Below are 23,643 nucleotides of genomic sequence, written 5' to 3' on the forward strand. Positions count from 1 at the left end.
AGCTTTGTTCAGAAAGCCAGACAACAAACAACACACAGGCTATGCATGCCCACTTTTCATACACACTAAACAGAAATAATTATAATTTATTTGTATAGCCTATCTGGAGGAAGTCTAAACCATAAAAAATGGCCAAGTACACTAAGATCAAAAACATTTCCAAAAACAACATTTACCAAACCAAGCAGACAATTTTATCACGACTGGACAGCTGCTGGCGATCGAGCAGGCCGCCAGTTTTAGCCATTTTAATTAGTGCCCAACCCTCAATACCTCTAATCACACAAGCGCCTCTCTAGGGCACTGGCTGCAGGGCTAACATCTTTGCAATGAATTCAATTTGACATTTATACAGATCGCACCAGGGCAAACATCTGCTACAAGGTTGTACCGAGAACAGTTCTATAATCTTGGCCATCTTAGCTTGAAAATTACAGGGCCCGAGGGCCAGGGCTGCCTCCTTACACAATTGGATCTTCTGCAACGCCAGCAATGCAGCTGGATTACACCATGGCTGCTTTACGGTATGGCTGTTTTTCCAACATGATGGAAAATGTCCCTTATACATCTCTGCCCACATTACAGAGTCTCTATTGTGCAACCTAATGTTCTTTCTTCCTGCAGGTGCAATTTAATCAAGCTTTGGAGTGTTACCAGTTAGTCTGCACCCTACTAAAACAAAGGTCTACCTAGCATTCAAAAGCCAGGGGCAGATTTCCAAAAGGTTAAAAGCACACAGACTGTTGTCGCAAAGTGCTGCAATCATACCAACATTTCAGATTTACCAGACACAGACCAATGTGCCCTTTAATATGAGAAGCATCTGGAAATCTTCCAAAAAACCCTACATAAAAATATGAATAATTACTTTTTAAATTCAAATAAAAAAAGTCGGTATATAATAAGCTGTCAAATACAAATAAATAAAATAAAGGAACACACTTTTGGGCATTTAAAATGCATAAAAAATTATCATAAAAACAATCTGCAATAGTTTGTTTCGAATTAGATTATTTGCAGCTTACATTTATGTTGCTGTGCTTACTGGTTTGATTTGTAAGCAATAATTTAAAACAAATAGGTCTAAACCACTACAGAAAACTATCAAAAGAGTACAAAGTACAAAAAAATCTTTCTGGGACAGCACACGGGCAGAACTGCAAAGCCGTGTTATCTGTAATCTGTAGACACATCATGCCGGGTTTGTTTGGGAACATTTCTTATACCAGAACACAAATAATTCCATGACGTTGTCTTTCGAGTGGAGGAAATGGTGGCAGCGAAAAGAGCAGAGACAGTAAGACGACACACCCACTTCCCCAACTTCCTCTTTTATTTGACTTCATATAAAAGCATTCCAAAGAGCTAGTCAGGCCTGGTGTGTTTGCACAGCAGTGGGTGCTTAGCCTTGGCACCGGCTCTTTATGACAAACTCAGCTCATAAGTGCTGAGGGGGAAAATGGGGAGAGGCAGAAAAGCTGCACTGTATCACCCTCCACGGCCCTGGGCATTTAAAAACGCTACGGTCATATCAAATCCTGGACCAGATGACCTGGAAGAAATTCACAGGAAAGATTCTTCAGCAGAAAGGCTGGCATTCGAGTAGCAGGAAAGGTTTTCATCTTGGATGGATGAAGGAAGGAGTTTCAGAATATGCTCAGAGTCCCACAAAAAAGAAAGATTTGGGAAAAGAAATGGGAGAGAGGGAGAAAGACTGTAGAGAAAATAAATCAAGCTTTCCGCAGGGTATTGACTGGCACTTACACATAGAGCTGGCTTTCAGCACAAAAGCAACTTCAATCTTAAGCTAAGTAGGGCTTTTTAGAGAACACTCGCTGTTCTTATTGTATATTGAACTAACCCCTCAACCCTGCCCTTCAGCAAGACTGTTGTGTCTCCATGTCTTCTTTTTCCATCATTCTTTCTTCTTGTCCTGGTTTTTAGAGGCTGGCTTGTTTATGCATGTATGTACATTATTAAATAAATGGAACAAATGTCTCCATTACAATGGGAATTGATATTAATTCAATATAAACTAAATTTTCAAAAGTCCTGTCAAGGGTTACAACTAGGGCTGGGTGATAAAACGATAACGATAATTATCGCGATATATTTTTTCTCGATAAAACGATATCAAGAGTTCGATAAATGTTCGATAATGTTTATGCGCCAAAAGCGGAACGAAACTCATTTGAACCGCGCGCCACACGGACCATTTATCCGCTCGGCTCAAAGTCCAAATGGCAGCGCAGCCAGAGCCGACATTCTCCGGCGCAGCGCGAGCTCACTAGAGCCGATGCGTTTACTCAGATCGCTCTCGTCACGAGATCCAGTGAGAAGCGCTTCAATTCAGCGAAGAACATAATGTCTCCGTGATTTAAACCAGTTTAAAGGCAGATGAAACAGTGCTGACAAACAGGAGAAACACTGTGCGCAGAAGGCTTTTCCGTCTACAAATTCCCATTTACCATGGATTTACTGTAACGTTAGCCTAGTAATATTAACTGCACCATGAAATGTGGGATATACATATTGAATTGTATTATATTATTAATGTTGATGATGTATTAAAGGACTGATGGAATATAATTACAGTATTTAATAATGTATTTAGGCTACTGTTTTTCATACAAATACCATAGAAACCATAAAGTTACATTTTGCCATGATAGTGAGGTTATCATGATCTAAACGCATGATACTGGATGACCAATGGTTAAGTTTAATAAAACTCAAACAGTCAGAATATAACATTTTACCAAATAAAAATTAGCACATGCAGAAACTAAGAAATTAATTGTCCAATAAAGATATTTATTTTGTTAAGGAAAAATGACAAATGTTTGAATGTTCTACCTCAGATTTGTGAAATGTTCACCAGTTTGGCAAGTGTTTGTCATGATATGGTCTGACAATAAAGAGTAGTTTAAAACCACAATTAACGCTCTGGTTTTTACAACTTTCACTTAGGAGCAAAAATCTGCCTTTAAACTTGAAAGAAATAAAGATTTGACTTTTATCGTGATAATTATCGATATCGACTGATATAAAAAAAAATGATCGTGATTTTTTTTTGCCCATATCGCCCAGCCCTAGTTACAACTTTATAAAAAACACACAAATTTTTAGGCAAAAAAAAAAAATCAGCAGACAACTGCAAAACCATTATTTCTTCTGAATACTGCCAGTCATAAAAGAAAATAAAGAAATAAGCAAACTATTTTAGTATTCGGTCAATGCTAAAATGATATCAAGATGTTAATTCGCAGAATTACAGGATTGTTAAAGCCTTCAATTATTTTTTCCTTGTTTCAGGTCAACAGAAAAATCAACGAGTAACAAATTTCAGGTATTTGGGAGTGTAGGGTTAGGCTTTGAGGGTTAGGGTTAGGGTCATCAACAGGGTCATACAATTAACTCATTAAAATGGGCTCATTTAAAATATGTATTTACAGCCAGAGGAATACGTGTTATTGCATGAAGAGCGAAACTATCAATGACTGTGGTACTTTAAGGGTGACAGGCCTTTACACAGATTCCCTTCTGCTAGCAGGGATCCTCTTTATTGACTAATCATTGAGCTAAGTCAATACCCCATAAAACATGCACTTGATAACCAGCCTATTAGCCAGAGATTGTGTTTTAGTCTATCTGCAATGACACTGAGGACACCAGTAAAGCTAACAGCTGATCTGATAAAACATTGATAAAAACATGTTTGGTACACAATTCATACTGTACTTAAGTATGCTATAAGAATGTTAAAGAAGTGTTGAACTTTTATCAACCCTAAAAATTTTTTATAAATCAAAATTAATAAATAACATTTAAAATGTATATAATATACGTTACATTTATTTACAGTACAAGTTTTTAATGGTAAACAGTTAATGAAATACAATCTAGATATCTTCTAAATATGTTCATGTAAACAAGCTCCTCATGTCATGTTGAACTAAACAGAGGAATCCTAAACTTTACTCATGCAGTGGTGAGACTATCAGCCATGACCTTAATACACTAATGAAAACAAAAAAAAACTTAATCTGCCATGAATACTGTGAAATGCAAAGTAATTATTTCACCAATTAATTAAAAAATGCGTAGTCTTAAAAAAAAACACCTAATTTAAAAAAAGGTAAAATGACATTTCTCCATTTATTACTTGCACTGTGCATAGAAAACAAGAGTTCAACAAATAATGCTTTGCGCTTAAAATAAGTTTGTAGCTGTACAGAGCTTTAACTAAATGTTATATAAACAGTCATGTTTCTGTTTTGACTAAACACATGTCTCAGGGCCCCTGTACAAGCGCCTAACATGCACTGTTAAATCTAATATTCAGGCACTCAAGATCATTCAATCATTTTCTCAACCTCACCGTTTTTGAAACCACTAAGACATAGCTTCAGTTTCAAAACATGAAAAACCACAGTGAAAAGGAGTTAACTTGTTTTAGTGTCCAACCATGAAAAATGTTTTCAATAGGAAAAAAATTACTTACCGTCTCCTTGTTAGGGAGCAATTCTTTCCGAATCCTAAAAAAGTTCTTCCCGTACTGCCTTAAACCCTTTATGAATCGTTTCTGTTGAGAAAAGAAATGAGAAAAACATTTAAAATTACATTTTTAAAAGCACCCGTAACAATTGACATGAAGCACTTCACATACATTACATTGTGAACTGCAAGGGGAAGAAAACAATGTTGTGATCTTAATCTGAAAATCTCTGCTTGTGCTAGCACAGCTTTGCTACAATGAAAAAAATGAGGGGAAATGACAACAAAAGCAGGAATAGAAGCTGAGATTAAACCACAGCGGAGTAGAAACGCGATGGCAGCTCGTCTAAATCTTAGTGAAAGTTCAGCAAGGTGATATGCATATGAGGGTCGCACAACACTGAAGTTCAAAGCTGAAACTGAACTTCAATAAGTTGCGACGAATCACAACACACTTCTCTCTGATCTAACAATTTGCACGCTCGCACTTCAAACAGCTGCCTGAGTCCTGCGCAAAGTACTAGAATTACAAACCCATTTGCTAACAGTTACTGCAAACAAACAGAACTTAAGCTAACAGTGTTAAAATAACCAGGTTTGTGAATGTGAAAAATGACTGAAGCTTTAAACTAGTACAGATATCAAATAAAACATTCACTTAATTAAACAATGAGAAAACAACTTTTACAACACAAACCGAAGAGTAACTTCAAAAATAAAACGTGTTGACACAGAATGCTGTAAATAAAAGTAGAATGTGTAGCTTGAATGCTTTTCTATTCCTTTAAGAGCCACAGACTGTGTGAGCCATAAAAAGCGGAGGCAGAAACATTCATAACCAGCGAAGCAGACAACCAGCAGATTTACTTTCTTGTTCCAGCGGCGAGCCCCGCTCCACAGTAATCTCAGTCAACGGTCCTCAACAACCAAACTGTTCGGAAAGCCTGGGAAAAGTCCACTCGGCACACGACCCAAATCTCTACGTCCACTCATAGGCAGTAAAAAAAATTGAGCTGCAAATCCACTGAGTCTCCGAAGGTACGTCGTTTTTTTTTACGAGCAAGAGATAGCTTGTCACTCTCTGCTCCTCCACTACAAAGGGGAAGGCTTTACATGTGATCTTTCTGCTAGAGAGCCTCTGGTCTGCGGCTGGCTGGAAAACCTGGAGCGGAGTCATGCGATGCATGGCGGATCGCAGCAGTTGTGTCACACATGCATTTTCTGAGAGCTCTTTTTAAGTGTGTGTGCGGTATGTACATCACCTCTACGGCTGCGCTTCTCATTACTCAAACTCCAACCCCCTTATGGTGGCTTTTACAAGGGAACCATACGGTATCACAAAGCACAAACTAGTGAGAAAAATTTAAGGCAATCTTTGTAGAGGTTTTAGATGTGGTAAAACGATACAAGTCGTTTGCAAAACCAGTCGTGGATTTCCTCTGGCATTCTCAGCCAACTTCTCAAATGCATACTAGTTATGTAACCAGGAACTGTTTACACATGGCGTTTAAAAGAACAATCTGCGGTGAGAAGGGAGGGAGTTTTACTTGTTTGTCTTAAGATTTATGCCTCAAAGCTCTGAAAACTTGCAATAAATTAGATGTTTGAGTATAATGAAATTCCTAATCCTGCAAATTAAAACTACAAGCCTTTAAAGTAGATCTAGCCTTGTCAGGGCAACCATAATGGGTCGAGATATGCAAGCATTAGAAACAAAATGACCACAGACGACACTTTTCATCTGGTGTGGTAAAGAGGCGGATGATTAACCAGCAGGTGGTGCAATGTGCAAAACGAGTGTGTGATGATCTTTAAATGCACCAATGACTAAAGTACTAGTTATGAGTTAGGTCATGTCAGACTCTCCAAGTATAAAGTTATTTTACTCAATGTTTTCAAGGGCTTAACATTGAGGCAAGCAAAATAACAGGGCCAGGGGGAGAAAAAAGTTAAGGAGATAAATTAGACTCAAAATCTACAAAGTCTATGTTTATCTAGCTATGTTTACACCCTGGTGACCCTGACCAGGACCAGCATTTGGCACTGGGACCACGGGCAACAACAACCACTTAACCATAACTATTTTAATCTCACACTGATGAGTATCTAACAGTCTTATGTGTTAATCAATCCCCAGCCTGGTGACTACAGGTCTAAGGTGTGAACATGTTCATTTTGTTGAACACATTGAGCGTTAAAGGGATCCGAGCGTGCCTTCATTATCTGAGGTCCCGGATCCTGACCGGCAGGACAAAAATCAATTACACCTGCCAGAGCGGCACATGTTAGCAGCCTGATTATGTCACCTTAATTATGTTTCCACTACTGTAATATTTACAGTGCACTGCAGGCAGGAGTCTACGTGCGCGGCTGTCTCGTTCGTTGCATGTCGGCTCCACTTTAAGGCTCCATTTCAGCTGCCTGGGCTCGCTGCACTCTGAGCGCAACTAATAAATCATCCACCAATCTGCTCCCTGAATTGCTCTGCCTCTGCTACGATTGCTCCGGCCCGCCGTTGCTAGGCAACAGGGCAGATAACGGGAGGGGCTGGAGAGCGAGGGGAGAGTGGAGGAGGGGTGAGAGGGGGAGGCGAGCGCTACCGAGTCACCAGCAGCCCGCTCTGTCGAAACAACAGGCTTCTTTCTGTCAAAAATTGTTCCAGTGCGCTGGCTCTGCTTTCTGCCTCTCTCTCTCTTTCGGCTCGACAGTGCTCTATTGTAAAAGAGAGCGGTGAGAAGGGAATACAACTGAAAAGGCTATTGTGATGCGTGCGCACTTCCTGCCTAAATCATAATTGTTAAAAGCTGTAAAACTGGTTAAGATCATTCAAGCATGAACAAACAGATGGTGTCAGAACACTCCATACAAAACACACTACGTGGGTCCAACACACACTCATACACACACACGCACTCCTCAAATACCAAGAATGCCTAACATTTAGCTCTATGGCACAAACACACGAGGGTCTTATGAAACCAGTGTGCTTGGCCTTTCACTGAGGCTGACCTGCTATGGGCGAAGACGAATGAGCAGAGTATACAATTACAGTCACAGATAGCACAGCACACAAATATGACTTGACATGACGGCAATGATGATGGCATTTTCACACACAAAGCAACCACAAAGAGGGATTAGAGCCAGCCCACATCCTGTCCATTTCGACCTTACATAACATCAAAGCCACAACAGAAATGAAGAGAGACATGGGGGAAAACTATCATAGGCCCAGCCGTAGTATCAGTCCTATTAATATGAGCCTCTAAATCAGGCTGCCGCTGCCGCCACTTAAGCATTTGCTTAGCGCTCGAGTCTATAAATATGCATAGATTTAGCTTAACCGCAGCTTTTCTTGTGTACTGTGTAAAACCAAAGGTGACAGGAAATTCTCCAACACACCCTTCCTGCCTGCGCAAGTCTCATGGCAATAAAACGGTCTTTAAATCTGAGCGCTAGTGACTCCACTTTAAACATAACTAAAATAGTCCAGTGACAGAAAATATCTCCAACCATCTCAGTGGTTGTCAACTAGTGGGTCACATGAATTATTTGATATAATAAATTGTATTTTTTATAATAAAATTATAATATGTTATATTTTTGCATATAGTGCTTCACTGAATTTCGATCTGTTTTTAGTCTAAAAAAATTAGAATAAAAAACCATCATGCAATTAGTGTTTTATTTTCACTATTTTCATTACAAAAATATGTACTTTACTATTTTATTCCGTATAACATAATATTTATATTTCATAATATAATAATATTATAATTATTCATACAAGTATATTTCAAAGCTGGATTTTAAGGACATTTTAGTTCATTTTTGTACTGTGTTGTGTCATCACTTGATGTCCCATGTAAATTCTGGGTCCTGAAGCAAAACCAGTTTAAAACCACTGAACTATAAAAACATGTAACCTTCCATGTGGGTGGCCCGCAGGAAAAAGTCATAATCTGCTGTACTGGGGGTATTCTTCCCTTCTCCAAAGACTCATCTCCCTTTATTACTGTGCAATGAGATTAATATTAAGGAGTAGGGAGGTGTTTTTTTGGACAAATTGTGCAGGCTTCTTAGATCACCACTGGGGGGCTACAATCTTGCCAGGTTGCCCGCTGCTGCACAGAGCATTTCAACTATCTGGAGCTTGACGCTGTCATTTGTCAACTTGTGACAAGCTCAAGATAATACACAGCAGGGCAGAGCAGCAGATAGCAGTCCTCACTGTGCTCATATATCAGACACCCTGAAACAGCACTCAGTGCTCTTTACTGGCTGTTTCTCAAAACACAGTGAGCTGCATTTTTGGGCATCACAGGCACATTCAATCTAAGCCTCTCTTAAAAGGGATAGTTCACTCAAAAATGAATTTACTCACCTTAATGTAATTCCAAACCTGTATGACTTTTTGTTCTTCGGAACGACTTGAGGTAAAAATTACGAAGATCAGATTATGACTGAATTTATGGCCGAACTATCTACCCTCTATGTTACCATTCAAAAGTTTCAGGTCAGTAAGATTTTTTTAAATATTTTAAAATCTCTGTTGTCTCTAATGTTTTTAGTCTCATGTTTACCAAGGATGCATTATTTTCTGATAAAATAGTAAAAATAGCAATATTGTGAAATATTACTACAATTTAAAACAGCTCTGTTCTATTCTGGCATATTTTATAAGTTAATTTGCAATGTCAAAGCTGAAATTCCAGCAGCCATTACTCCAGTCTTCAGCTGTCCATGATCCTTCAGAAATCATTCTAATATGCTGATTTGGAGAAGAAACACTTCTTACCAATGTTGGAAAAATTTGAATAGAAAGTTCAGCATTTATTTGAAAAAAATATTTTTTTGTAAAACTAAGTCTTTACTGTTTACCTTTTGATAAAATTACTTCAGCGTATTCGAGTAGTTGAGCCCATCCTTAGAGGAAATACAGAATAAAAACCTCACAGGGGGCTAATATTTCTTACACTGCATTACTAAAATGGCTTACAAGATTAAAGGGTGTTACATATGACATGCCATTTTAGAGCATTACCGCGGAAAAGAATTCTCCCGATAAACTGTGGCACGGGAAAAGAAATAAAATGGCTCTCTCTTCCTCTCTGCGGCTGAAAGCGCTGCAGGCTAGTTGAGAAGAGAGGCTCCGAGGGCCGGGTCGAGCGGCTGAGGGAGACGGGTGACAAGTGACCCTGAAGAGGGGATGATTCTGTCATTTCTGAGACAGTCACTGTCACTTTTATTCACATTTCAAAAAGGAGCGATGGAAAAAGAGCAGGAATAATGAGGCCGTGGACCTGCAGGCAGAGAGAGAGAGGGAAAGCGAGGGATAATAAATAAATGAGGAACAGCGGGGCTGGTGCGAGCGTCCAAGGTCAGGGGTACATTTACACCTGTCCCTCAAGGCTGCAGGGCTGCAAAAGCACAACTTGAAATCAGATCAGGGGGAGCGGTGTCCTTGACAGTGCAGTGGTGGCCTGGCTGGGTTACAGACGGGGAGGAGGGGGCAGCTTGCCTGCCCCAAACAGCCTCCTGAGGGGTGCGCGCACGCCACAGAGAAAAATACCAACAGTGGTGTAATCGAGGCCTGCGCTCATGCAGTATTTATTCAGCATCTCTATTATTCATCTCAGACAGACTGTTATACAGTTCGCTTCACACACGCGTGCGTCTCTGCGTACATTAAAAAACAGGCCCACACTCAGTTAAACATGCCGATGCAAATCGATACACACAGCTAATTTATCTTTTTTAATGGGCTTGCTGGCACCATTAACATGACCACTACTTTTAAAATTCAGCCTTGTAGCTTTTATTGAGTGTGTACATATGTACATATACACACAACATGAGTATTGATTTAATAAAAAAAGCTGCAGCATACTAAAGCCAGATGGGATGGAAATAACCTAATAAACATTTAGGAGACTTCTTGAAAGTGTGTGTTGCTGAAAGTACGTTTAAAAGAAATCTCGTTTATTAGATGACAACTATGAATGGAGAGAATTTGAATGCGAGTGAATTAGGGTGACCAGATTTCTCATGGTGGAATATGGGACAAGGCGGAATTATTTCTCTCATAAATTATTTTGTGATAAAGATATACATCTGATAAGGCCTGATAAAAAAGAAGCAAATTATAAACTATAGGACAAAGATATATAAATTAAACTATGTTTTTCAGGTACATGTTTATTTTACATGTATAATTGGCCTATATTTATTTAACATCTTTTGTTGTTTGATTAACATTAATTACACAGACAGGTATTTTAAGCTGCTGTGACTTTAAGACCGAATGCTTTTACTGTATAAATAAGAGATACTCCAAATGATGGGACCATTCAGGCGCACAGAGAACTTAATTTAGAATCGCGCGCTGTCTGAGAGAGGTGCTTCTGGTGCGTGTCCGTGCGATACCAAATTGAGTTTTTTTTACCCCACAACTTACTGGGCATTATATCTTGATAAACTCTTTTTGAAGATCCTCATTAAATGTACACATGCTTCTTTGACATCCTTATGCCTGACTTGATCTCCTAGGCACTCTCTAATATCCCGCCTTCTAACTGCAAGTTAATCGAAAACAAATTGTTATTGGATTTCTCCAAAATATACTATGACGAGATTGTTACCTTTGATTAGGCTATTCTCACATGACAAGACTATTACTCACTTTTATGATCACCTAACAAAGACCTTAGGAAAGAAGAAATACAGGACAAAACATGATTTTTTTCATTATAAATCGGGACACTAAAAATAGAGCTGAAATACGGGTCTGGTCACCCTAGTATGAAAGGAGTTTTGGCACTGGGTGCAGACCATGAAAATGTTATAAGGTCTTTTATTTTTATAAATAAAAGGTTTACCCTGGGATTCTACACTAGATGCCTGTGTCAAACCCTTCATGGACTGTTTAAAGGTAAATGTATAATTGCTTTTCAGGCTATTATCAACACAACAGATCTCTTTCCACCTTTTTTCCTTATACTATAAAGCACAATTGAAAGCACAAATTGCTTTCAGGTACACAGATCAAGACTAACACAAGCTGACCAAGACTTTGTTTCCCCCTCCTTTGCTTCTCCCTCACAGGCAAGATTTATTCCACAGGCCATAAACAGGATGCAGCTGCCCTGTTCTGCTGGAGGAGCTGGAATCCTGAGTGCTTTTCAGCGGACGACAAAGAGCCAGCAATGCAGCGAAATCCGGCCTTCCCTCTCCACATAATGAAGAAAGTTAACTCGTTCACTCACCACTTCGTCTTCCGACCAGCACTTCTCAATCAGCTTGGGCACTGGTTTCTTCACCAACCGCTGCAGGGCTTTCCCGGCATCATAGCTGCTCTCATGAAGCTGTGTGAAAGAAGACAGAACAAAATCACATTAAATGTTAGCCCTTTTGGAAATGTATCTTTACAAGCTACTCATTACTAACAAGCCAATCATCTGTATGAATCTCAGCTAGAGTGACAACAGTACACTTACAATAATGTTTATTAAGTTAAGTGTTATTACTAAATGCTAATACAAGTTTTAAAGCATTGAAAACACCAAATACAAGTGAACACTAATTTAACCTTTACTTGAGTCAAAAATACTAAAATCTAATAAAATTTGAAAACATCCTTATTTAACTATTGTCAAAAATGTGTCATGAAAAACAGCAATGCTACTTTTCCAAGACACACACACACAAAAAAGACTTACTGGAAAAGGGACTAACAACTATTTGAAAACAGCTAACAACAACTAATCACACTTCTGCAAAACAGTGAAGTTAGTAGTGCTGCAACTTTTAGTTAGTTACTCCTCAGTTCATTGTTACAATGTGGGGTAACTGTCATATGTGATTGCAATCGACTCATTTTCCCAGTGTAAGGACAGCCTGAACACTTTAACAGTGATTGGATCTCTATAAAAGTGACAGATAGGGTGAGTTTGGACAGCTGGACTAGAAATCTGAAAGCCATTAAGTATTGAGCAGGCAGATGAGCGTGAACTCAAATAACCTAAAACATACTGCCAGAAAAGCAGCCACGCACGCCTCACGGATGATGCAGAAAAACACTTTAATATGACTCAGAACGTCCAGACAAGCTGCTTATTATAACTAGCAGTTAACAATGGAGCGTTTTGTCTCAAAATGATGTCACTTACTATTAAAAGGCTTAAAGTTTCACACATCAGGTCTGTTTACAAAAATATTTGAATACAGAACAATATCTGGTTGAAGTGAAGTGCTAAATCCGTTTTCCTGTACCACCGGAGACTTTGGCCGGATCAAAATACACAATTCGACATCAGCGATCATTACTAATATGGCTACAACAAAGCAGCTCGTCAAAGGCAAACAGATACCTGACTGAGGCATGAGGCAGTTCACGCCGAAAGCACATTGGAATTGCAGATGAGTGGAAAAAGGTCAAGAAACTGTGAACCTCAGCTCATATTAATTCTCAGCTTATCCACTTCTAAGTCAAAATGGAAAATTCATGTTTATTGCATTTCAGGTTCATTTGTCAAATTATTTTTTTTAAGGATAGGAGACAATCAGAGGAATTGGTTTCATAAACGCATAAATGCTATATGCTCAGTACTTGATCGGGTAACCTGACCGTCTAGGAGCTGGTAAATTCAGCTTTGCAAAAAAAGCTCAGCTGTCAGCGACCACTGTGCATTAATGAAGCCATGAATTACACCCCTCTTGTTCAGACATCTTACAATCGCAGACATCACTGAGGAGCTCTTCAACGCCAATTTACTAGCGTGTTTTGAAGGCCCCTGGTGCCTGTGTCTTTCCCGAGGCGAGGCTGTGTTCAGAGAGCGGCAGCCTGTGGTGCACCGCTGAGAAGGTGAACAAATGTGAGTGAAAACGCTGAGGGATTTTTTTTCATCTTTTGACAATTAGGCATGAAGCCTGCTAGGGACATCTTACTTCACTGTGTCTCACTGGTGCTGGGCGCTTAATTGGCCAAGACAAATTGGGTTTTAGCTGCTGTACTGAGCAAGTAGAGGAGAATTAGATGCACAGAAGAGTCTACCGTATAAAGATGTCATATACAGGCAGATGTGTCACACTTAAGTTACTTTGAAGGTCAGGAAAATGTGTCAAGACCACACACCAAACAATTAATTAAACTGGGGAGTAAATCGAGCCACAAAACCCCTGTAATAATCTATTTTAGAAACAGGGTTGTTAAAACTTTCTCCTCATGAGCCTGAGTGATTAGTTATATAGAAAATGGCTCTTACTGAAATGTGTGGTCTCTGTTAAATCACTCTACTGCCTGGACCTCTTTTTGGTTTTGACATTATGACATTTTATGGTTTTCTTAACTGAGTAATGTGACTGGATTAATTTCTCTTTGTGTTGTCTAAATAGCTCCACAGTAAAATGACAATAAATACTGGTAATTGCATAACAAAAATGCACTTGGACTGAATCACCACTTACAAAGCAGCAGATCAGAGTCTGAAAAAGCATTCCGTTCAGCAGCAACGTTTTATTGAAGAACCTACATTGCTGTTTATTTGCATTGCAAAAGTGACCAGGTGATAAAAAAAATCATGACTGAATAGACCAACAAGTTTTACCATGGATCAAATAAAGTACCATTTTAAGTGTCAACACTGCTACACGATTACGATAAATTCAATGACTGCTATTGTTTGTATCATTGATATGTGATGTGTGTACAGCACTTTGATAAACACTTGCTGTTTTTGATAAACACTGCTTTGACTTTGCTAAAAGCAATTACCCATGCAAGAGACAAAATTATTTCTTAGTATTTTGTTTAGTGTGTTTAAACCTTACTGTATTATTTAATAATAATGTAGCAACTCATAATGTAATAAATTCACATAATGTAATAAGTATTACATTATTATTGTAATAAAATGTTCATAATGTAATCATTTGTACATAAGAAATGTATTAATTACAATCTCACCAAAAACTATTGTCATACTATCATAATTGTAATAGCTTTTACAAAAAAATTTACATAAAAATTTGTATTCCCTTACAGTGCATTAAAAAAAATCTAAATACAGTCTTAAACTACCTGCGAAATGCAACAGATTTAAATATGTATTCAATTATTAGCATTGGTATTCCTTTACAGTACATTTTAAACATCTAAATCCAGTCTTGGCCTGTCTACAAAATCCACCAGATTACTGATATTATTATTACTACTAATTATATACATAAGGTATTCATACTGTTAAATGACAAACAGTTTTAAATACCAACACTGTGTACAAATGTTTTTTTTTTAAATCACAGTATCAATATAGAAATGAGGTGTGTGTGTGCTTCAGCCAATGGCAGCATGGAGTGTAAGCTAAGCAAACATTACTTCACTTTAATACAAGTTACAGCAAAACAAAGCCTGAATGTACATCAGAGGGCATATGTTGAAAAATACAGTACAACATTAAATCATGTACAGTAGTTATAAAAGTAGTCTATACACCCCTGTTAAAACAGTTTGGTTGTGTGACGTAAAAAAGATAGATAAATAAAATCAGAACTTTTGCACATTTAAATGTGAAATTACAACCTATGCAATGCCACTAAAAACTACAACTTCAGAATTAACCAATCACGCTCACGTGTAAACGTATACGCTTGTATTCACATGAAGTGACTCTGAAGTGACAAGAACAGCAGAGATTTATTTGATGTTCAGAAAGATTTGTTTTTACATCTTGGTTGCACGCAACTAAAAGAGCCATGGACCACAAAGAGCTTACAAGCATCAACGGAATCTTATTTTTGAAAGGTATCACTAAGGTGAGGGGCTGCAAAAAATGTCCAAGGCATTAGATGTACCACAGTCATCAACAAGTAGAGAAAGCATGAATAGGGCTAGGTATCATTAATTTTTTTTCCATTTCGATACCGGTTCCTGAACAATACTTTTTTCTATACCAATTTTATGAAATCAGTCTTAACAAGATTAAATTACATATCACCTAAAAAAAAAAAAAAATTTTCAGTTTGTTGACTTTTTTTAATTTTTAATAGACTTAAAGACTCATATAGGCCACTGGGGGGTGGAATATATATCTCGCGCTCAAGTACACGCAAAAATCTTGCCGCAAAGCACTGGAAAAAGTAGCTTGGATAATGAATGTGCAGGGAAAAAATAGCAAGGAGACATTTTTATTGTTTATTAACAACCTAGTGTTTTCTGAGTCAGTGTCGACTATAAAGATGAAGTTGACGTTGCTTACTCGTCATCTCCGCAGTATAGTGAATGCACATGCACCTATAGAGAGAAATGCACCTTTCATTTGGATTACATAATCGTTGATTATTTGTTTTCGATTCTAATTGGTTTGTTTAAAAGTAGACATTTCAAGCTTTCTATATGCCTATTTCTCAAGTCTGTGAGGAAAGAAGCCTATACGCAGAGTTTCGGTTCATTTGTGATGCGTTCCAGTTCCTCTTGCAGTCGAAGATGGAGCAACTTTCTGCTCTTTAAGTTTATTTCGTGCACTGCCAAGTGCTTCATCAGATTTGTCGTGTTGCTGGTCTTGGCAGCAATTATCCTGTCGCAAACATTGCATCGCTAGCTGTTTGCATCGAGCCTGGTGAAACGTAGCCACACTTTTGATCTTTTTACACATCTTTTACACCTATGGGGATTGGGATGCTTACACACTACAGCCTCACGTGTGAGCCACGTCTCTGGCCGTAAACTTCATGCCTCACCACAGCCAATCATGCTGCATGCTTATTAGCTCACTGACGTTGACGAGATTAACCCCTTAGGTATCAAAATTTGGTACCGAACGACAAGACATTTTTTGATACTCGATGGTATCGAGGCAATTAGGTAGGTGCCTATAAAGTATCGAACTCGATACCCAGCCCTAAGCATGACAAATAATGACAATTGTCAAGAACAATTTCCCTCCAAAATTGACGAGAAGACAGAAAACTGGTCAGGGAGGATGTCAGGAGGCCTACAGCCACATTAAAAGAGTTGCAGCTCTTTCTGGCAAGTACTGGTTGCTCCCTACATGCGACAACTATCTTCCCTTTTCTCCATCTGTCTGGGCTTTGAGATACAAGACTAAAAAACTTCCAAGCATAGTAAACTTTGCAAAAACATATATTCAGTCTCCAAAAGCATGTGGAAATGTGTGTTATGGTCTGACATAACACCAAGATTTAACTTTTTGGCCAAATTCTTAAAAGGAATGGAAAAGGAAAGGCACAAAAACCACAGCACATCAGCAAAAGAACAGCATACCCATGGTAAAGCATGGTAGTGCAGCATCATGCTTTGGGCTGGTTTTCTTCAGCTGTGACTGGGGATTTAGTGAAGGTGGAAGGAATCATGAATAGCTCCAAGTTATCAGTCGATTTTGGAACAGAACCTTCTGACGTTGGCTAGAAAGCTGAAAATTAACAGAACTTTCAGCTTTCGGCATGATAATGAGTGGGGCAATATATCTAAGTCGACATGTGCCAAGCTGATAGACTCATATCCAAACAAGCTGAGTGCTATAATAAAATCAAAGGGTGCCTCAGCTAAGTATAAGTTCAGGGGTGTGAACACTATGCAGTTAGTGATTTCAAGTTTATTTTCTGTGTGTCACTTTGGCTTTCAGTGCATTGCATAACCCAATAATGTCTTTATAGAGATGCTTTAAATTTTTCTAGATGACTAATACATAAACAATAATGAACTAAAGAATCACACAGTTGTCAGGTTTATGCTTTGGTTCTAGTTTCATTGTGTTTTTAGTTAGATATTTCTAGGTCCTTATTTGTTCCCATGGTTTCTAATTAGTTCTACACTTGTTCTCAGTTCTATTAATTCTCTCCCTCATGTATTTAAGCTCTTAGTTCTCCCCAGTTATTTGTCTTGCGGTAATGTGACGTAACAAAACGTTGTATGTTTGGTTTGTGTTTGATCTTCCTTGTTCCTGTACTGCGAGTATTTTTGGATGTAAATTAAAGACTTCTAAATTGAAGACAATGTTGTCGTGTTTACTGACCAGCAGTACGTGACAATAGCTAAAATTAATGCATTTTAAAAAATGTGTAGAATAAACAAGTTATTACAACCATTTGAATAAGTATATCTCAAATATGATTATAAAACGTATAACTACGATAACTGAAAGCAGAAACTTAAATTGTATTTCGTGCATAAATCTTAAAATGTTTTTCTTGGTTAAAGTGGCTCAAAATAATGGAGCATGTCAATCACAAAAATGAATGAAACTGTTGTTCACAATGTAGCTTAATTAGCCTACTTTTAATGTAATAGCTTATTTTACATAAATCTATTAATACCTTTTGTGCTCAAATGTATTACATTGAAATAATTACTATATCGTAAACATTGTTTCACTTATACATTGTGCTGGTATTACCTTATGAATTGTGATTACATAAGTTTCCACATTGTGTTCATAATGCAATACATTTATCATACAATAACCTATTACATTGTGAACATTTATTATTACACTGGAAAATCGTTATTACATTATGAGCTCAAGATTTTATTACATCTTGACAAAAATTATTATAAACATTTTATTACATTAATAATGTAATACCCATTACATCATGTGTAGCTATTACATTATACTTTATGACTTTGAGTTGCTACACAGCTTCTACATAAAACACATCACTAACCCTCCAGATGCATTGATTTTCCATTTTCAGTTGTATGTTACTCAATGCTAATTTTACTGTTAGCTAAAAGAGCACCTGTAATTTTAAATCTGGAATAAGGGTCAGTTACATTGTGAACAGTGTGTGTGTGAACTTACAGTGTTTAATGCGTTAAGTGTAGTGTCGTCTCGTGAGGCGGCGAGGCAGCCGTCTTCTGTTGACCCCCCATCACACATCCCTGCAAACGCTGCCATGCTCCTGACAACCAGAGAGAGGGAATATTGATGAAGTCCAAGCTAACAACAACACATTGTATAACACGACTAAAATGCGGGGTGAAGGTAGGGCTTACCTGGCTGCCCGCAGGTACATGAGCAGGTCACAGTCGTTGACCCCAGGCATCCAGACCAGCTCCTCATTCTCTGTCACTGTCTGACCTCCAGGAGAGGGAAAGGGCTGGAGCTCTGGCAGCTTGGCCTAATTTGGCAAAGCGCAGAGGGGACAGACAGCTGCGGTCACAACACAAATAGCACTAGTGATGAGTGCTAAATATCAATTTTCAAAATCATTTAATCTCTGTATGCATCCAGCCGACGGAGGGGTGCGAACAATCACGGGTGATTAAATGACCTCTCTTGAATCAAAGAGGCAACTAAACATTTAGCTTCCCCTTGTGTGTATAAATATTACGTTTAGACTTTTGAAGGTGATATTGACGCAAGACATAGGTGGTTACCAGGGTGCTGCTATGCAGCTGCTAAGAGTGGTTTTTAGTTTGTTATTAGGAGGTCATTGGAGGCCTAATGCCAAAGTATGAGCAAGCATAACAGATATACACTACCATTTTGTTTGGGGTCAACAACATGGGTTTGTAAGATTTTTTTTATGTTTTTGAAAGAGGTATCTTATGCTCACAAAGGCTGCAACTATTTAATTAAAAAATACAGTAAAAAACAATAACATTGTGACATTACTACTTAAAATAACCTTTTTCTATGTAGTCACATGAACCTTCAGAAATTATAATATGCTGATTTGATTATTTTTTATCAACAGCACCCTTTATTTGAAATAGAAATCATTTGTAACATTATAAAATAATTTTTAGAAAAATACTTTAGATCAATTGAATGCATCCTTGCTGAATAAAAGTATTTTCTTTATAAATTTTTTTTTTTTTTAAATAAAAAAAAATAAAAAAAGTTACTGACCCCAAACTTTTGAACGCTAGTGTATCCACCTTATTTTCGAACGCGGAAGTAAATGTGGGTCCAGTTTCCGGTTTTTGTGCGGCTCTTCCGTTTCTTCGCTTCCCCGTGCTAACTAACGATATCGATCGCAAAGGATTATGCAGAGTTGACAGATACATTTTACACATGCCGTAGCAGATGAATACAACAAAGAACTAAAGCCCCACCTCACCCAGTTCGGGTACCAGACCTGCTTGAAACACTCATGCATCTAGCTGGCAGAGTGCCAAAACTTCGCCGGCGCCTTCAGCACCGCCCTAAACACGGTCGAGCCAACGCTGGACTAATATATCTATGGAGGTATTTTGTCATGTCAAATGTATTAATAATGCCATCAGAATGCAACCAAAGCACAGGATAGCAATAAGTAGATGGCTATAAATAATTGTAAATCATACAAAATAAATGCCATGATCATGCCATGATGACTAGATTATATACAGGGGTTACTATAATGATTTTGTTTCTCCTTGGAGTTTTTATTGGGACTTCGTAGCCCAGCCACTTTTCTGGTATCGGGTGGTCTTCTGTAGGTCTTGTCTTCACGAAATGAAAAGACCAAACACACGGTCGCTTCGGTGGTTTCTTCAAATTTAAAGCTTTTAACCACAGGCGAAGGGATTCCTCATTCTTCGGCGGGGGGTAAAGTAGGGCGACTCGCATCCACATTCAGCTCTCGTACACGTTCGATGATTAAAACACTCCTCAAAGTAAATCTATCTTTTGTACCAGTTATTATGACAACCTCTAACTGCACAAACAATCCCGGTCTTCCTCGAAGCCATAACGATGAGTTAGTTTTTAGCGAAGACTTGTTTGATTAACCGCCTACGGTGAAAAGTGAGAACGCTCGCCAGTGACCAGAAGTGCCTGACCGGAAGTCTCGCACAAAATACCGTCAACTGGCTGTGTCCGTATTTCCGTTAAAAATAAGGTGAATATTCACACAGAAAAAAACAAAACAAAAAAACCTTGGAGATGGCTTTGAATAGTGTTATTTTTACCCATGTTTCTTGAACACTGTGTCCTGAAATCCTTGACTAAATCCCTTCAGTAGAATGTTGCCAGAGTTAAATACAAAAATCATGTGCTCAAATAAATCTTAGTGCAAAACCTCAAAAGTAATTTCCTAACATATAACTAGCATTCAGATCCGTCCTGGGTTGGATCAATATCCATGGTGCGCTAGCCTGTAATAGCCGGCCCTGTAGAGCTTTATTACTGAACTTCATCTAAAGTCATTTGAAGTAACCCTGAGCAGAGGTCCTGCCACGGGTTCCACTCCACATGATAACTCGAACGGATCTCTGGGAGAATATACACTATAAAATCTCTGACATTAATTGCTGGTGGTGCTCTGTCTTTTTCATCGTGTGCCATCATCTTTAGCGATCTTCCTTTTGGCTTTTCAATTTCAGACCACTGTGACCGTTCCTAATTCCCATAAAACACTGCTGAATGTTTCTAATAAATCCCACATACACCGAGCAGCCAATTTCCAAACACACTATTCCATATGAGCGCTGCACTGCATGAAAAATCCATTAAGCATCTTCATGAATCCGCTGAGGACACGTTCAAGTTAAGTATGCAGGTGACACAAGACCAGCAGTAATATCCTTGAGCTTGTCAATCAAGCCACTGCTTAATATGAGCTTTGGATATCTCTCTTCAATCCACACCACAAGCAATGTCAGGGAAGACAAGGTTTCAGATAACATCCTAAGGATTTGTAAAGAAACATACCTGGTGACTGGGACCGACTCGAATCTCCCCTTGTGTACTGTTTAATCGCCTGAGAGAAAAGGAGAGAGAATAAAAGAAAAATTAATTGGTTGTGTGGTTTATGAAATGTCATACACAGTTTAGCTATTTTCTTAGTATATAAGTGTCGTAGAGTATAGAAAATGTGTCTGAATTGAAGTGTTGTGCTTCATACATTGGAGATTGACATCTGTAGTTAGTACTCAAATTATATTAGCATTAAAAGCCCAGATTGTTAACCTATAACAGCCTTTTAGCAGCTTTCTTTACAGGTTTTTACCTCTCCAAAAACATTTTCAATGCTCTGATGGTGCTTTTAGGGTATTACATGGCTTTAGCAGCACATAAAAATAAATCACATTAATGCAAGATTCACATTAATGCACAATAGAGCCTAAGAGGAAATGACCGAACAAAGGCGGCGAACAGCGCAGTTGACGTTTCTCATTGTTTTTGTTGAGGTACACTACAAAGCCCCAAAAGACCAGATGATAAGCAGGGGGAGAGGAGCCCTGAAATGGCTGCTGTTGCAAACCCATGGCAGTAACCATGGCAACTACAATTTAATAATAGTGTTCCGATCTCCAGCTGCAGTGGATTAAAGAAAATGACAAGATGTTCCTTTTGAAAAGCCTTCCCCGCTCTGTTGCCACGGCAACAGCACTGATTTTCATATAGCCAGGCACAGAGCGAGGCCCAGAAACTGTCACTATGATTTGCGTCCAGGGTAGCTCTCACTCCACCGCCGGGCTGGCTGCCCGAACCTGGCTGCAAAGTGAGGAGAGGTTAGGGCCTCAAATCATATCCCTCCTTCATCTGGGTACATTTCATAAACAACCCCTCTCTCTCACTCCAGCATGATCCACTAAAAACACAAGCTCTGTCAATGGAGGAAATTCCACACTGAAGCAAATATGGCAGACAGATGAAGAAAAAGCAGACAGGCCTTCATTAAAAGCTTTTCAGCATTGAGCTGTTTAACGTTTTAAGAGTCTGATTCTAATGCTCACGACTCTTAGTGAAAGACAAATCCACATGAAATAAATTGCAAGGCAAGCATTAATGCGCTCTTGTCTGAAACTGAATCTGCTGCGAGATGATGGCGATAGCGGAGGGGAGAAATCACTCGGCCGGGTTCCTAAACATTCTGCAGGCTCTGCATTTTTGGAAAGTCTGAATTAGGCAGCAAAGCACACAAGAGCCTCGATCAGCCTTGACAGTGATCTGAGAGCTGCCACGCCACAGTTAGATCGCAAACAGCACGTATTGCAAAGAAATATCTCTCCAAAATGCGTCAAGAAAATATGAAAAAATGTAGCGAGGAGGACAACTAAAAATTTTTCTCAATAGAATTATTACATATGAATGTTTAAATTCAAAATATAGTTACAAAATATAGGTTACAAGAGGATGCATTAAGATTAATGCTACAACATGTAAATAATGTATAAACAATTATATTTAAAAATGACTATTCACAGGATCAAGGTTTGTCAATATTTAAAAACTTGTTCCATTAAGTTTTTAAATTCCAGAACTTTAAAATGATATAATGATATGTATTTAAACTTTTGCATACATTTTTTGCCATTGTCTGCTAAATGCATGAATTTTATTGTTTGACCTACAGAAATATTTTAATTTGACTAATATATAATTGAATAATATGAATAAAATGTATTATATACACATACATACATACTCACTCACACACACACTCCACAAAATGTTTAATTGGTTTACTATTAGCACAGGCAAATATTAACTTGGATTCATGATTAATAAAAAAATAGAGAATATGTATTTTAATGAGCCATATCCTTTTCGCAGGTGTAACTAGGACTCCCGGGCAAGCCTGACATGTCAAATATAAACGTATACACTTTGAAACAAACTATTTTGTAAAATCCTTTTGCACTTAGTGGGTATTCTGTTGAAGAACTGAAAAAACTCTGACCAGATGATGAAGTATAGAGTTCATCTGAAGCGACAAACTAAAATTCAAACATCTAGTATAATAAGAGTCTGACTTAAAAAATAAAACAGCAACATGTGTGAACACTTCTGCAGTGATGCTTCCTGGCTTGACATCCTTTGAATCAAAGGTCAGAAAATTGCACTGGAAGGGCAAATGAAAAATATCAGCATGATATTCCTTAGTCACATGCTTTAAAACATTTAAGATCAAAATCTCAGATCAACGCATTTTAACTTAGATAGAATAAACAGTTTATAAACTAATGTTCATGAAATAAAACAAACAAGAAACAACTCCCAAATACACTACATCTTTAATTACAACAGTATCTCCAGCATATGAAGCGCTGTCAACACAAGCACAACATCCTGCATACTTTGACTCGACCACGAGCACAGCAATCAAGCCTAGCCCCGCCCCCTCCATCAATATCCTCCAATCACCGCACGATTTAGGGACGCTCATAACACATTGAATAAATACAGCGAGCGC

At 38.2% G+C, this 23,643-nt stretch overlaps 1 protein-coding gene across 4 annotated transcripts in view; it reads right to left on the reverse strand.

Moving 5' to 3' along the window:
- Nucleotides 1-23,643, reverse strand: part of rerea (arginine-glutamic acid dipeptide (RE) repeats a) — a 108,585-nt gene that overhangs the window by 14,465 nt on the left and 70,477 nt on the right. For all 4 annotated transcript variants that reach the window (XM_082144752.1, XM_082144751.1, XM_082144753.1 and 1 more), the window contains 5 exons: nucleotides 21,156-21,204; nucleotides 18,512-18,636; nucleotides 18,318-18,417; nucleotides 11,763-11,861; nucleotides 4,505-4,585 (listed from right to left, as the gene is read on the reverse strand). In XM_082144752.1, coding sequence (XP_082000878.1) covers nucleotides 4,505-4,585; nucleotides 11,763-11,861; nucleotides 18,318-18,417; nucleotides 18,512-18,636; nucleotides 21,156-21,204 — 454 coding nt within the window. The remainder of the gene's footprint in view (nucleotides 1-4,504; nucleotides 4,586-11,762; nucleotides 11,862-18,317; nucleotides 18,418-18,511; nucleotides 18,637-21,155; nucleotides 21,205-23,643) is intronic.

This window comes from Leuciscus leuciscus, assembly GCF_965113295.1.
Source record: "Leuciscus leuciscus genome assembly, chromosome: 18".
In the NCBI taxonomy this organism is placed as follows: domain Eukaryota; kingdom Metazoa; phylum Chordata; class Actinopteri; order Cypriniformes; family Leuciscidae; genus Leuciscus; species Leuciscus leuciscus.